The sequence below is a fragment of the Narcine bancroftii genome, chromosome 5 (assembly GCF_036971445.1).
Source record: "Narcine bancroftii isolate sNarBan1 chromosome 5, sNarBan1.hap1, whole genome shotgun sequence".
In the NCBI taxonomy this organism is placed as follows: Eukaryota; Metazoa; Chordata; class Chondrichthyes; order Torpediniformes; family Narcinidae; genus Narcine; species Narcine bancroftii.
Window position 1 is genome coordinate 212038092 of NC_091473.1, and position 16701 is coordinate 212054792.

Here is a 16701-nt window from a genome sequence, read left to right on the forward strand (position 1 = left end):
ATTATATCACGGGCCAAATTTGGCCCGTGGGCCTGAGTTTGACATGTGTGCTCTGGAGCCTTCCCATTATCAGGTAGTGAGGGCGGAGACTGAAGAGAAGCCCCTCAAACAACAGAGGGGAGGAGAAGTGACAAGGTGCCACACTAGTGGCATATTTAAAATGTTACATTTGATGGAAATATATGGACATGACCCAAAGGAAGTCAAAGCACTTTAAATAGGTTTCCTTTGCAAATACTTTATTGTGATTACAGTTTTTTTGGAAAAAATGGTCTGTCCCCAGTGTGGATCGTCTCGTGCACCAGCAGACTGGAAGACTTCCTGCACTCGGAGCAGGTGAATGGACTCTTCCCCGGGGGAACACACCTGTGCTCCTCCAGGTCCTTGGAGGAGTCAGAGGAGGGGAATGGGCTCCCCCTAGCAGTGTTGCAGCAGTGCCTCAAAGCTGGCAAATCCCTCCCCACACTCAGAATGGCCTCTCCCCAGTGTCACTGAACCCACCACATTGGAGTGATTTGTGAGCAGCCTCACTGGTTACCTGATCCTCCATATTAGTCAATCGGCTGAAGCCCAGTCCTCAACAGGTGTGGGGGTTCTCCTCATTGTGCCCCCAATCCACAGACAAGGCTCGATGATGCACTGGTCCCCGGGAATCCAGTCGCTCCGTCAGATATCAACGTGCTTCTTGTCCACAGCTTCCCGCCTGGAGATGATCCACCTCAAAATCCTGTGAACGGAAAATGGTCAGAGTGTGAGGGAAGCAAGAAGGAGAGACAACATAGAGAGTATTCTTAACATGGAACACTGCCAGAGAGAAGATGGCAGCATATTTACCCACAATGCAATGGGTGCCTGAAATCGCCTTAAAGAGGAGACACAAACTGCAACTAAAGCACATGAGCTCCCTTTATTATGTCATCGCACACAGCACCCACCAACTCATCCTTGCTCCCCATCTTCCACCAATGATCGACTTCAGAAACCTGTCACTCTCTCGGACCCTCCCCCAGATTAATTACCACCACGTGTCCTATTCGCCGTTGGATTCGGCATTGATAACTGGCAATCATGCTCCCACGCTTGTGGCTCTTACATTAACCATGTTTGGCCATTCCTGGTCCATATGATCCAGAGCTGAGTGGAGAGCCAGTGATACTGCATCTTCTGTGGAAAGACTGAGGTGGAAGGCGAATTGCAATGCGTGTAGACCTTAGGTACATGTTAATTCTGGCCATGACCAATCTTTCAAAGCTTTTCATCTGTTACAGAGTTCTGTGTTGTGTATTGATCTATGTGTTTTATGTTAAAAAGTGACAGTTTGTCTTAGAGAGTCAAGGTGAAAGTGGACTGCTGAGAGAATGGGAGACAGACTGAGTATGTGCAGAAAATTATCTAAAAATTTCTGGACTTGGACGATAAACCACCACTGGGGCTGTTGTGGAGTGGAAGGAGGCCCAGAGCATGAGTCATGGTCTGGGGACAGTTTAGAATGTTGGGCCATTGCATTAGCCCATGTTGAAGATTGATCTAAATCAAAAATTCCATTAATAAATTGCAACCAAGCCACTTTATAATAATTTTCAAAATGTGGAAGCTGCAGGCCTCCTAATTCAAATTTCCAAGTTAATTTCTCTAAAGATACTCTGACTATTTTACCTTTCCACAAAAACTTCCAAATTAAATTTAAATCCTTAAAAAAAATGAGGCATACTACAAGCAATGGATTGAAAAAGATATTGAATCCTTGGAAAAATATTCATATTAATACAATTCACTCTGCCTATTACAGGTAAATCATTCCATCTATTCAAATCCTCTTTAATTTTATTAAATAATTCAACTTACATAATTTTTAAATTTTTTTTTATCAATTTTAATTCCATTTGTACTTAATTCCATTATCTAACCATTTAAATTGAACATTGAATATAATCTCCCTCAACTAAAGGCATAATTTCAATTTTATCCAAATTAATGTTATAACCTGATATTTCACCATATTCCTTTAATCTCATATACAATGAACTCAAATAATTTTCAGGATCTGTCAAATAAATCAAAACACTATCAGCAAATAAATTAATCTTAAATTCATCAGAATTAACCTTATTCCTGAAGAATTAAATCTCCATCTATAAATTGAAGTAATCTCTTCAGATCCTAAACATGAAATTAATAAAGGTGAATGATCTGATAAAATCCTATCTTTATAACCTGGTTGAATTACTCGTCCTTGTAACTGAGCCAAAACTAAAAAATCTATTCTAGAAGAACCAAACCTAAAATGAATAATCATTTTCCTTCAGATTCAACCTTCTCCAAATATCAACTAAATTCAAATCTTTCATCAAAGTTAAAATTCTTTTTGCAGTTTTCATATTTGAGATTTATCTAATAATGGATCTCTCTTCTTCTTTCTCTTTGGCTTGGCTTCGCGGACGAAGATTTATGGAGGGGGTAAAAAGTCCACGTCAGCTGCAGGCTCGTTTGTGGCTGACCAGTCCGATGCGGGACAGGCAGACACGATTGCAGCGGTTGCAAGGGAAAATTGGTTGGTTGGGGTTGGGTGTTGGGTTTTTCCTCCTTTGCCTTTTGTCAGTGAGGTGGGCTCTCCGGTCTTCTTCAAAGGAGGCTGCTGCCCGCCAAACTGTGAGGCGCCAAGATGCACGGTTTGAGGCGTTATCAGCCCACTGGCGGTGGTCAATGTGGCAGGCACCAAGAGATTTCTTTAGGCAGTCCTTGTACCTTTTCTTTGGTGCACCTCTGTCACGGTGGCCAGTGGAGAGCTCGCCATATAATACGATCTTGGGAAGGCGATGGTCCTCCATTCTGGAGACGTGACCCATCCAGCGCAGCTGGATCTTCAGCAGCGTGGACTCGATGCTGTCGACCTCTGCCATCTCGAGTACCTCGACGTTAGGGGTGTGAGCGCTCCAATGGATGTTGAGGATGGAGCGGAGACAACGCTGGTGGAAGCGTTCTAGGAGCCGTAGGTGGTGCCGGTAGAGGACCCATGATTCGGAGCCGAACAGGAGTGTGGGTATGACAACGGCTCTGTATACGCTTATCTTTGTGAGGTTTTTCAGTTGGTTGTTTTTCCAGACTCTTTTGTGTAGTCTTCCAAAGGCGCTATTTGCCTTGGCGAGTCTGTTGTCTATCTCATTGTCGATCCTTGCATCTGATGAAATGGTGCAGCCGAGATAGGTAAACTGGTTGACCGTTTTGAGTTTTGTGTGCCCGATGGAGATGTGGGGGGGCTTGTAGTCATGGTGGGGAGCTGGCTGATGGAGGACCTCAGTTTTCTTCAGGCTGACTTCCAGGCCAAACATTTTGGCAGTTTCCGCAAAGCAGGACGTCAAGCGCTGAAGAGCTGGCTCTGAATGGGCAACTAAAGCGGCATCATCTGCAAAGAGTAGTTCACGGACAAGTTTCTCTTGTGTCTTGGTGTGAGCTTGCAGGCGCCTCAGATTGAAGAGACTGCCATCCGTGCGGTACCGGATGTAAACAGCGTCTTCATTGTTGGGGTCTTTCATGGCTTGGTTCAGCATCATGCTGAAGAAGATTGAAAAGAGGGTTGGTGCGAGAACACAGCCTTGCTTCACGCCATTGTTAATGGAGAAGGGTTCAGAGAGCTCATTGCTGTATCTGACCCGACCTTGTTGGTTTTCGTGCAGTTGGATAATCATGTTGAGGAACTTTGGGGGACATCCGATGCGCTCTAGTATTTGCCAAAGCCCTTTCCTGCTCACGGTGTCGAAGGCTTTGGTGAGGTCAACAAAGGTGATGTAGAGTCCTTTGTTTTGTTCTCTGCACTTTTCTTGGAGCTGTCTGAGGGCAAAGACCATGTCAGTGGTTCCTCTGTTTGCGCGAAAGCCGCACTGTGATTCTGGGAGAATATTCTCAGCGACACTAGGTATTATTCTATTTAGTAGAATCCTAGCGAAGATTTTGCCTGCAATGGAGAGCAACGTGATTCCCCTGTAGTTTGAGCAGTCTGATTTCTCGCCTTTGTTTTTGTACAGGGTGATGATGGTGGCATCACGAAGATCCTGAGGCAGTTTACCTTGGTCCCAACAAAGCTTGAAAAACTCATGCAGTTTGGCATGCAGAGTTTTGCCGCCAGCCTTCCAGACTTCTGGGGGGATTCCATCCATACCTGCTGCTTTGCCACTTTTCAGTTGTTCGATTGCCTTATATGTCTCATCCAGGGTGGGAACCTCATCCAGCTCTAGCCTTAGGGGCTGTTGAGGGAGCTGGAGCAGGGCGGAATCTTGGACTGAGCGGTTGGTACTGAAAAGAGATTGGAAGTGTTCTGACCATCGGTTGAGGATGGAGATCTTGTCGCTGAGGAGGACTTTGCCGTCTGAGCTGCGCAGCGGGCTTTGGACTTGGGGTGCAAGATTTAAGAAAGGAATCCTGAATACATTTTTCATCATCTACATTTGGAGTATAAACATTCATAAGAGTCCAAAATTCTGAATAAATTTGACAATTAACTAAAACAAACCTCCCTGCAGAATCAGTAAAAGTTGATTTTGATGTAAAAGGTAATTTCTTATTAATTAAAATAGCAAATCCTCTTGCTTTAGAATTTAAAAATGAAGCTATAATTGACCAACCCATTCCCTTTTTAATGTTTGATGTTCTTTTTCAGTTAAATGAGACTCCTGTAAAAAAAGTATTATCAACTCTCATTTTTTTTAAGATAAGCCAAAACTTCTTAATTTGATTTTTGAGCCCATTCACATTATAAGTTACAAATTTAAATTATCTACCCCATATATCTAAAATACACAACCTCCGCCATCCTGTCCCTGTAGGTCACAGCTCCACAGCAGTCTCCAAAGGTAAATAACATCTCCTAACAGAAAGAAAGAAACCCCTAAAAGAAAAAAAACACCCCCCAAAAAAGTACTGGGGGAAAAAAACAGTACTACCTTCAAGATCTCGATTCTCTTGATCATCATCATTTTCAGTCCATCAATTCTCGACGTTCCATCATCTGAGATCTATCTCGTGATTTATTTTGACTCATTTTAGGTTGCTGAGAATAACAACTTTGGTTGCCATTTTGTTCATTGTTAGGCAACACATTACCAAACATCAATCCTTCGTCTTTTTCCGTAAAAAAACCTGACTGGATGTCTCCATAAAATATCTAAGTACAACTGGATACCAAAAAGCAAATTTGTATCTTTTCTTCCACAAAATTGATTTTGCTGGATTAAATTCTTTCCTTCTCATAACAATAGTTTGACTCAAGTCTGCATTAAAAAATTCTGTTATTCCCAATCATCAACAGAGCTTGTTATTTTCTAATATTTTGGACTGCCAATCTTAATATAATTTCTTTATCCTGTTAATGCAAACATCTAAGACAGAGCATGGCGTCTATCCTGGAAATGGTTACTTTCTAATAGCTCTATGAACTCTATCCAATTCCAAACCATTAAGAAAATTTTCAGAACCTAAAACTTCAAGTATCCACTTTTGGAAAAAACTGTACTGGATTAGAACCTTTGAAATCTTCAGCCAGTCCAACAATTTTAATGTTGTTCCTATGACTTTGAGATACTCCAATACATCAATTTTCTGTAAAAGATCTTTCCTTTGAACTTCCCAACCTGAAAAAGAATCTTCCATTTTATTAACTGTATCTTTACATTGTTTCACATCAAGGTGACAGTCTTGAAAATCTTGTTTTTTTAACTTTAATTTTATCCACAGCCTTAGCACATTTTGCCGTATCAGTTTTAATAGTAGCCATTTCATCTTTAATGGATTCAAATTGTGAATTAAATTGGGCCTTAACAGATATAAACTCATGTTTCATTTGATTAGTCATGGATTGAATTTGTTGAAAAATCAAATTAAATTGACATGAAGGATCAACAGAATATGGAACTATTTGAGTGGTTTTAATTTTACCTTCTTGAATAGTTTGTTGAAATTGGGGGCCTGTGTCCATATTGTACCAGTTCCTCTCCCTCTAATTGTGAAGGCTCCTCTTCTGTTCTTTCTTCCCCTGTAGATGTAGCGACAGGCTTTACTTGCTTACAGGCCTTTTGTTTTGCCCTAGTCTGACCAGCAACGCTCGTCGACAAGGGTTCCGTAGTCTGATACAGCACAGCCGTTTTTAGTAGTGCGGAGCCCCGCGTACACAGTTGTTCTTGCGACATCACTTTGGGAATTCTCTTTCTCACTCCAGAACCATCTTCGTCGATGGAGTATGTGGCCAAGTACTGAAAACCTGTGCTGACCAACAGGCCAATTTATTCACTGATATCTTCCAACATCTCACTCTGACAGGGCATGATACTGTTGTGTTTAGAAGAGTATCAGATTTGGTGGGTTCACAGAAAGATGATTCTGGACACAAGTGTTACAATCACATGCAACTTTTATTAACACACGAGAAATAGGGGAGAACGTTAAATGGTATTCGATCACTATTTCACTTGAACGACAATGCAGACATTCACCTCAGACTTCAGTTGGACTCCGACAACAGTAAACCTATACTCGACTCGCTCACGCACTACAAACCTGGACTCTCAAACACACCTGGTTCCCTGACCAATAGGGGTATGACTCTGCAAGTATGATGTATTGCAATACTAAGGCTCAGCTTCAATGTAGTGCACACCTTATCCACAACACTTTCAGTGATTTCCACAGTAGCAACCTAGCATAGAGCTATGTCTAAGGGCTTGGACATAAGGCAGAGAGAAAGAATGTGCTGTGCGTTGGTGTTATATACAATGCTAATCTGTGCTTCGAGCCAATAATGACCCTAGGTGATTTAAATTAGCCAACAGCAAGGTGAGCACTAATAGTGGCCGGAGTCCAACCTTGATTGATAGGTGATTTGATTTCCGAATAAGTTTCAAACGGGAAGAACATATGACCACCCACATTACACACATTCCAGACAGGCAGGGAATTCACGTTTCCTCTACACACAATAGATCACCAAATAGCAGCATTACAGTGGCACAAGCACAGGTCAAGGCATTTTAAAGGACATTCAGGAGGTATATGCTGTTGGGTGTGAAGATGTCACCCAGAAAGTGCTTTGGAAGTCAAGAATGAGGCCCAAAACTTCCCCTCTACCATTTTTATTCAGTCCATCTGTCTCCTTTCCTTCAGATACCCACCCCCTTCCATACCCTCTTCTGTCAGGGAAATCTCCCCCTATCACTTCTCAGCTTCTTTCTCTTCTCTCCTCCCACCTGTAATCACATTTCGCCTGTGCTGCTTCCCCTGCCCCTCCCTCCTTTTTTCATATTCCTGACAAAGGCTCAAAGTCTGAGATGCCGGCTGCTGTGTGTCCTGTTGAGTTTCTCCAGCAATATTATATTCCATCCTGGGACTCTCCAACCAGATGGCATTAATATCAACCTCCAGTTTCTGGTATCCCTGTTTCCTTTCCTCCAGCTGCCCACCCCCTTCAATTCTTTCTCCCATCAGAGAGCTACCCTTCTTAGCCCTCTCCCCACCACTTCTCACCTTCTCTCTCTTCTATCCTATGTCCAGTATCTAGCTGTAAACCCGTGCTCCTCCCCCTTAGCTTTTAATTCAGGCGACTGCCTCATTTTCGGCACCCCTGGGGAAGGGCTCAGTCTCGAAATTCTGACTGCTTTTTACTTCCTATGGATGTTGCATGACCTTCTGAATTTCTCCAGCATTTGTGTCCTGCATTAGATCTCAGCATCTGCACACCCTCATCATCTGAAAATCCTGAGGTTGCAGCGTCGAGTTTCAAACTTAAACAATGGGAAACTCCAAAAGGAACTTGCACAGCTAACTCCTGTCCAGCAGTTAACGACACTGTCGTCTTCTGGCTGGTTTATGATCTCGTCACAAAAGCCCAGCCATGCAGGCACCAGGTCAGAGGTCACCACCACAATCACCTCAGCAGCAACACACAAAATGCTGGAGAAACCGAGTAGGTCAGGCAGCATCCACGGAAGGCAACAGACAGCAGGAACCCTACACTCAGAACAGCAAGGAAAGAGGAAAGAAGCCCAAATAATAGTGGGGACAGTAAGATGAGGAGGAGCTTGGGGTTCAGGGAAAATCCCCATCAACACACAATCCTTAAACCTGTCACCTACTGAAATATCGACCCTTTGGCCCACGTCCACGTGACTATACTGAACAGGATGCCTAAGTTAAATTCAACTGCTGCCCTCACATGATCCACCTGCCTCCATATTCATGGGTCTATCAAGAATCAACTAAACCTGGTGGCCTATTCCAAGAGCTCACCGCTCCATGGGTAAAATATTTACCCTGAAATTCTTAAATTCTTCCCTCTCCCGTCACCTGAAATACATGCCCTTTATCATGTGACGCTTTTACCAGGGAGGAAAAATGACTGTCCATCTTGAACACTCTCTCTCCCTATGTGAACTCGCTGGTGTCCCCAAAGACCAGAGAGCTGAGTGAACTCCTTCCCACACAGGGAGCAGGGGAATGATCTCTCCCCAGTGTGAATGTTCCGATGGGCCCGTAGTGAGGAGGACTGGGTGAATCCCTTTCCACACTTGCTACAAGAGAATAGTTTCTCCCCAGTGTGAACCCGCTGATGTGCCCTCAAGCTAGAGGGCCGAGAGAACCTCTTCCCGCACAGGGAGCAGGTGAATGGTTTCTCCCCAGTATGAACTCTCTGGTGCCTCAGAAGGTACGAGGACCGGGTGAATCCGATCCCACACAGTGAGCATGTGAATGGTCTCTCTCCATTGTGAATTCTAACGTGGCCCTGCAGAGAGGAGGAATCGGCAAATCTCTTTCCGCACTTGCTGCAAGAGAACGGTTTCTCCCCAGTGTGAACTCTTTGGTGCCTCAGAAGATAAGAGGACCGGGTGAATCCCACCCCACACACGGAGCATGTGAACGGTTTCTCCCCAGTGTGAATTCTCTGGTGACCCAGCAGAGAGGAGGAATCAGCGAATCCCATTCCACACTTGATGCAAGAGAACGGTTTCTCCCCGTTGTGAAATCTCTGGTGTCTCAGCAAGGCAGAGGACTGCGGGAACCCTTTCCCACACAGAGAGCAGGTGAATGGTTTCTCCCCAGTGTGAATCCGCTGGTGTGCCTGAAGGCCGGAGGCCTGTGTGAACCCCTTCCCGCACAGGGAGCAGGTGAATGGTCTCTCCCCAGTGTGAACCCGCTGGTGTGCTTGCAGTCGGTAGGGCTGAGTGAACCCTTTCCCGCACAGGGAGCAGGTGAATGGTTTCTCCCCGGTATGAACTCTCTGGTGCCTCAGCAGGGTGGAGGACTGAGTGAATCCGATCCCACACAGGGAGCAGGCGAACGGTTTCTCCCCGGTGTGAATTCTCTGGTGTTGTTGCAGGTGTGAAGGTCGAGAGAAACCCTTCCCACACACAATGCATTTAAAGGCTCTCTCCCCAGAGTGAAAGTTTTGGTGCTGCAGGAGGCTGAATGACTGGGCGAACCCCTTCCCACACACGTGGCAGGTGAATGAATTCTCCCCAGGGGGAACACACCCTTGCTCCTCCAGGTCCTTGCAGGTTTGAAAGTTCTTCCCACAGTCAGAACAGGGGAATGGGCTCCCCCTAGTGGGGACACACTGGTGTTGTAGCAGTGCCTCTGAGCTGGCGAATCCCTCCCCACACTTGGAACAGGGGTACAGTCTCTCCCCAGTGGGAGCACAGGGATGTGTTTCCAGTAAGTCTACAGAAAGCCCCTCCTCACACTGGAGTGTTTCATCTGCTGTATTACTGGTCACCTGACCCTCCATGTCAGCCAATCAGCTGAAGTCCAGTTCCTGCACTCAATGGATGAAGGGTTTCTTCATGTAGTGATCCCGACGCTCCTAATCCGCTGATAAAGCTGGCTGACACAGGCTCAGAAGAATCCAATCTGAGTGTCAGACCACAACGTGGCGTTGTCCGAAGCTTCCAGCCTGGAAACGCACTGTTTCCTTAACCCTGTGAAGAGAAGATGGTGGAGTGAGAGGGAGAAAGACATTCTCTGCAGAACGACACACCCTGGAGATATGGCTAGTAACATGACAAATTGGAACAAATCGCAACCACCTGACCCACCAACAGTCACATCACTAAACAGGTGAGTGAAAGGAACAATCACCCGCAACTGTGCACGGGACTCACTCAGTGTAGGAAAGAGGTTCATTTGCAAAGACAGTAAATTCAGGCACATGAGAGATGAATCAGGTCAGAGGCCTGATAATTGGGCAGGGATGGGCAAAGTTCAGGAAGAGTGCACAGAGCAGAATGTCAGCACCTCCAGTGACAAAGCAGAGACACTGATTTACAGCAGCAACTCCTTTGCAGGACAGAGAAAGACATGAAAAAGCCCAGCATTGAAGTCACAGACCATACTGATCCGCCTGTAGACAGACAGTTCTGCACCAGCCAACACCACATTGGTGGGACCCAGACCTGTTCAACCCAGCTTGGGACACACCTGCACGGCCCAGTCCAACTCCAGTAGCACACAGCAGAGAGATGGACAAGGAGAGACAAACCACTGCCCTACAAGGACAAAGAATGGTTTAACTTCAGCACAGGGAGGGGCAGATGAATCTCTGGGTTGGGAAGGGCAGATCATGGGAGGGATTTGGAGAAAGGAATGATCATGTTGTGAATGATCGGGAAATTGTGAGTGGTGTGGAACTGACAGGAAAGAGATCAATCCTGGGGCAGATCAGCAATGATTCCACTGAATAGTGAGGCGGGCCTGAGGGGACAAGAGGGCAACTCCCATTTGTTTCTGTGGTGATCCGTGGACACAGGTCTGTGTCAGTGACCGTCCAATTATGTGTGGAATTAGGGAAATACCGTGGACAATATTCAGAGAGATGACCGACAGCTTGGTCCAAGTGGGAGGGGGCAAGGATCATCTCAAAGGCCGAGGGGTTTGGTGAGGGAAGCTCAAAGCTGAGGACCCCAGCCTCCAAAGTGGAGTCTCGTCGTTAGAGTTCTACAGCAGAGAAACAGACCCTTTGATCTACCACATCTGTGCTGACCATCAAAAGTGACTTATCAATAAAATACAGATGAATGGAGTTAGGGGAGTTTATTGGCATGGATTGAGAATTGATTAACTGACAGAAGGCAGAGGGTTGGGATAAATGGTGTTTTTCTGATTGGCAGACAGTGGTAAGTGAGGAGCCACAGGGGTCGTTGTTGGGCCCGCAGCTGTTCACCATTTACATTGATGACTTGGAAAAGGGGACAGAGTGAAGTGTAGCCAAGTTTGCATACAATTCTAAATTGAGTGGAAAAGCAAATTGTACAGATCCCACCTCACTGACAAAAGGCAAAGGAGGAAAAACCCAACACCCAACCCCAACCAACCAATTTTCCCCTGCAACCGCTGCAATCGTGTCTGCCTGTCCCGCATCGGACTTGTCAGCCACAAACGAGCCTGCAGCTGACGTGGACTTTTTACCCCCTCCATAAATCTTCGTCCGCGAAGCCAAGCCAAAGACAGATGATGTGCAATTGTGCAGAAGGATATCATTAAAATGAGTGGGCAAAGGTCTGGCAGATGGAGTACAACGTTAGTAAATGCGAGGTTATCCCCTTTGGCAGGAAAAACAGAAGAGCAGATTATTATTTAAATAGTGAAAAACTGCAGCATGCTGTAGTGCAAAGGGACTTGGGGCTGCTTATCCATGAATCACATGAAGTTGGGGAGCAGGTACAACAGGTTATTAAGAAGGCAAATGGAATGTTGGCCTTCATCGTGAGAGGAAATGAATTCAAGAGCAGGGAGATCATGCTGCAACTGTACAAGGTACTGCAAGGCAGCACCTGGAGCACTGGTCTCCAGACTTGAGGAAGGAGATACTAGGAGACAGTCTTGAGGAGGCTCATCAGGTTGATCCTGAAGATGAGGGGGTTGACCTTTGAGAAGAGACAAAATCATCTGGGTTTATACTCAGATGAATTCAGGAGATTTTATAGAAACAAGACAAAATTATGAAAGGGATAGCTGATCCAATCCAGGCACCCCTTTGTGAGTCTTTTCTGCACACTGCCCAGTTTAATCACATCTTTGCTGCACATCATGCTCAAGTGTGGATCAACCAATATTTTGTACAACTAGAACATCACATCCAATGATTCGGCAGATGAAGGCAAGCATGCGATTCACCTTCGCCCCCACCCTGTGCCACCACTTTCAGGGAACTGTGAACTCTGCTCCACAGCACCTCGGCTCTGGTTTAATTTCCCAAAATGCATCATTTTGCACTTGTTTGAGTTAAACTCCATCTGCCATTCCTTTCCCCACTTTCTCAGTAGGTTTCTATCCTGTTGTCACTTGAGACAACCTCATTCAATGTCCACTGTACCCATCCATTGTGTTACCCTCTGCAAACTCACTAATTCTGCCCCTTACATTTTCAGGGAAGTCATTAAGGTATCAGTAGAGGACCCACCACTGATCTCTGCAGAAAACAACAGTTCACAGGCTCCAATCCAAAAGGAGAAATTATTGGGATGCAAACTGATTAGGGAGGAGATTTCAGAGGGTCATAAGACTGTGGGGTGGAGGTTGAGGCCCAAGGCAAGGTTTGAACACCAGCATGGGAATGCTAATACAGAGGAAGAGAGCTGGAGGAGTGAGGCCATGACAGATACTCACTGTTTACTGCCCAGCAGGCAGGAAGAGCAGACACTGAGGTCCACAGTGGAGGAGCAGTCAGATCACAGTTCCACATCAGAAAGGCAGAGATCAAGGACTAGCTTAATTGATACAATTGCCACCTCTGCATATCAATCTGCAAAACACAAGAGAACCAATTAGATCACATCTCATCATTCTAAATTCCTGCAAGTGCAGACTGACTCCACTTCAGTTCAGGTCTTAACCTCAGGCTCTGATATTTAGATGAAAAATAACAAACCTGCAGTTGCTGGAAGTCTGAGATGAAGTCATAAGCTGCTGGAAATCCTCAGCAGCTCAGTGGAGAGGGAAAAAGAGTTGGGACATGTACCTGAAGCTCAGCTTCTCTTCCTGGAGATGCCCCAAGTGTTTCCAGAATGTTCTGCCTCTATCTCTAGATTTGATCACTGTTGTTTGGTCTTCAAATCATCAACTGGAGGGAATAGTTTCTCCAGATGAACCCTTATATTTCAGTTGGAGTCATCAATGCCTCCCCTTCCCAGCTCATTGAATCAGATATCAGTGAGGGACATAAACCACAGACCCTGCATCATCAAGCCAAGATAGGACCAGACCCAGCACTTCAATTTCAGGACAGCTAGGTCCAACCACCCTTTGATCAATGCCCCAGAACCTCACTGGTTTTCTCTAATCTGCCCCATTAACAAAGGGGAAGATCCCACTGCCTTCTTTCCCACCAGTGTCTCCCTTCATAGTGAAGGAGTCACAGAGACAGACAGAGCAGAAACAGGCCCTGCAGCTCGATTCACCCCAACCAAGGTGTCTATTTGAGCCAGTTCCAGTTGTGTGTGTATGGACCATGAACCTCTGAACCTTTCCCATTCATGTGCCTTTTTAAATATCTTATTGCCTGTAACTGTCCCCACCTTTGCATCTTCCCCTGGCAGCTCCTGTCAGATCCACACCACCCTCTCTGGGCAAAGTTGCCCCTTGTTTGTCCATGATCTCCCCAACACTGGGGCAACTGTCATCACTATTCACTGTTTATTGGGATCCCCCCTCCCCCTAAAGGTCACCGTCACCCTCCAACAGTTCAGGGAACGCAGTCCCTCCTCATGACACAATCTCTCCCGGTGCCATGACCAGGACATGTTTGCAGCCAGTTTGGCCCCTCACACCCTCCTCGCTGCTTCACTTGTCGCTGTCTGTGCTGCCCACTGAACAGCTTTCATTGCACCTGGATGTTGCCCTCACTCCCTGCCGGACTCGCCCCAGCCCGGACCTTTGTGCCGCTCGCCCCCCTCCCCGAAGCCGCTGATCGCCAAAGGCCCCAATGACCCGACCCCGATCCCCCCCCACCCCACCCCCCACCCCCCACCCCCGGCAGCGCGGCTCAAACCACGGCCGGGCCTGCGCCCCAGAACACGGAACTTACCTGCTCTCGGGCCCCGAGAACACGGAACTTACCTGCTCTCGGGCCCCGAGAACACGGCACTCACGCCCCCACCTCTCCCCGGGCCCCGAGAATTCGGACACCCGGCCACTCCGGGCCCGCAGAGCCCAAGGGAAATCTCACCTCCACGACCAGCCTCAGTGGGCCGGCCCGTCACTGAGGGAACGGCGCTCATGACGCTGCGCGGCTCTATGACGTCAGCGCGCACTCCCCTGTCGGCGGCTGGTTAGCACGTGACTGGGCGACAGCAACCTGGGAAGGCACGGATTGAGCTGTCAATCAGAGAGAAGCGGCCCGGGACAACTCTGGCTTGTGCTTCACAGAGACATTTCCACATTAAATCTGCAACCGGGAAGCGAAGTATTAATTGCAACTGGGAACAAGATGGAACAATGCAGCGAGGAAGGGGGGGGGGGGGGTGACAGTCTGAGCGACAGTCAGGAGGGGGAAGAACAGCAGTTAGTCTTGGGTACCACTGTGGCCATTCCTCAATAACACGTGTCCCATTTTCCATCCTGTATGGGGGCGCCGCTGCCAGGGACAAGTCCTATCTCTCTGGGAGCTCTTTGCATGGTGTCTCAGGAGAGATGGTAGCAGCCAAAAGACGCCCCTCTGACTCCCCTTAGTCTTTGGAAACCTTCTTGTGGATGGACACCTTATGGTTCCCCATTTTCTCACCAACTAGGTCCAGGTACTTGGACCAGTTTACTTGGTATTTTGTCATGGTCGACAGCATGCTCGCCAGGATCTCAAACCCTTTATTCATACATGTAGGGAAGTCGCAATAGGTATAATAGTCTCACACACAAGGATCGCACAATACCATCTCATCAGATCCAACAACTACCCAATACTTGCGACCAGCCACAGAGAAATAGCTTTAGAGTTTAGGAATGCAATACAATACCCACCACCCCTTGATCGAGTGCAGGCATAGCTCTTTACTAAAGTAATTTTGACTTACTATGACTGTATCACTACATGTGCAACACTACAACTCTCAACCCTTTGTCAGTGCATACCTTGCCAACGATTCTCCAGCACTGCCCTCAGTTGCAACCTGGAGTGGAGCTAGGGTTCGTTCTAGGAGAAGAAAGAAAGAGACAGGTGGTCCACATGTGGGCTTTATAGTGACATTGACTGGAAAGTCCAACCAGGAATAGGTTAGGTCATTAAAGGGGCCAGCTGTCAGGTGTGCGCTAACCTGTGAACAGAGTTTGACCTTGATGGGCAGGTGAGGTGACCTCCAACTAGGTACCTGCCAGTAGGGTCATGTGACACACGTGATCCTCCGTATTACCATGAGGTGTTTGTGATTTCACCAAACTGATGACGGGGAAGAAAATGTTTTTGTACCATCTTCAGGCTCCTGTACCTGATGTGTGAAGGGGGCATGGCCTAGGTGGGGAGGATCCTTGAGGATAGAGGTTGCTTTCTTCAGACACCACCTCTTGAAGATATCCTTAATGGAGAGAAGTCTGATGCCCATGATGTTACTGGCTGAGTTCACAACTCTGTAGGCTTTTCCTGTACTATCCATTGGCACCTCCATACCAGACAGAGATACAACCAGTCAGAATACTGTCAACGGTACAGCTGTAGAAATTTACAAGAGTCTTTGGTGAAATACCAAATCTTAAACTCCTCACTAAGTATAGGCACTGGTGAACCTCGTTTGTGATTGCACTGACATGGGAGCCCCAGGACAGATCTTCAGAGAACATTCCGAATGTCTGTGTGACCCAAAGGATGATTTACAGGAGACCAAGTTGGGGAGGGGTGTTTCTTGTCACTTAACCTGTGAGTTGCAGCTTGTCTGTGAACATTAGCATAAGTATCACTGAACCTGTGAGTTGCAGCCTGTCTGTGAACATTAGCATATGTATTCACTCTATCTCTGCTACATGTACAATCCATGTCAGTGCAATCACAAACGAGGTTCACCAGTGCCTATACTTAAGATTTGGTATTTCACCAAAGACTCTTGTAAATTTCTACAGGTGTACCGTTGACAGTATTCTGACTGGTTGTATCTCTGTCTGGTATGGAGGTGCCAATGGATAGTATAGGAAAAGCCTACAGAGTTGTGAACTCAGCCAGTAACATCATGGGCATCAGACTTCACTCCATTGAGGATATCTACAAGAGGTGGTGTCTGAAGAAAGCAACCTCTATCCACAAGGATCCTCCCCACCTAGGCCATGCCCCCTTCACACTGCTACCATCAGGTACAGGAGCCTGAAGATGGTACAAAAACATTTTCTTCCCCGTTGTTAGAAACAGAGGTACCTTCACAGAATTTGCTCAAGACAAAAATTGAGAACAAAGAACATTTATTATACAACAATGCAAAGTTGGGTGCTTCCCCTTACCCTGGGAATACACACATACACTGGGGCTCACCCAACTTTTATACAGTTTATTTCAGTATAGAAATACCCTCCCCCTTACATTGGTTTGGCATTAGGCAATCCTGCCTGCCTACGTGCTGTTTCTGTGAACTTGGAGGACCAGGGGGTATCCTGTCGGTGTCCCATCATGTCATTATCCTCATTGTCCTTATTCACAAACCTGTCTTTGTTCTAATTTACACCTTCCCAACTCTCAGGGCTACAGCCTCTTCA

The 16701-nt window shown here is 46.5% G+C and overlaps 1 protein-coding gene across 7 annotated transcripts; it reads right to left on the reverse strand.

Annotated features, from left to right (window-relative positions):
- Positions 1-238: 238 nt before the first annotated feature.
- Positions 239-14309, reverse strand: LOC138764780 (zinc finger protein 229-like). 7 transcript variants are annotated; one of them, XR_011358304.1, is made up of 4 exons: positions 14060-14194; positions 12643-12778; positions 9755-9956; positions 239-727 (listed from the first exon to the last, which is right to left on the reverse strand). XR_011358304.1 is itself a non-coding variant. In XM_069941062.1 (4 exons), exon 4 carries the CDS (start codon positions 9764-9766, stop codon positions 8348-8350), a length of 1419 nt encoding a protein of 472 aa, XP_069797163.1. In that variant the 5' UTR covers positions 9767-9956; positions 12643-12778; positions 12995-13096; positions 14092-14194; the 3' UTR covers positions 6383-8347. The 7 variants fall into 7 exon arrangements, 6 of the variants coding, with proteins under 6 accessions (XP_069797163.1, XP_069797159.1, XP_069797160.1 ...); XM_069941062.1 differs by lacking the exon at positions 239-727 and adding an exon at positions 12995-13096 and having other exon boundaries at positions 6383-9956; positions 14092-14194; XM_069941058.1 differs by lacking the exon at positions 239-727 and adding an exon at positions 12995-13096 and having other exon boundaries at positions 6383-9956.
- Positions 14310-16701: the final 2392 nt, after the last annotated feature.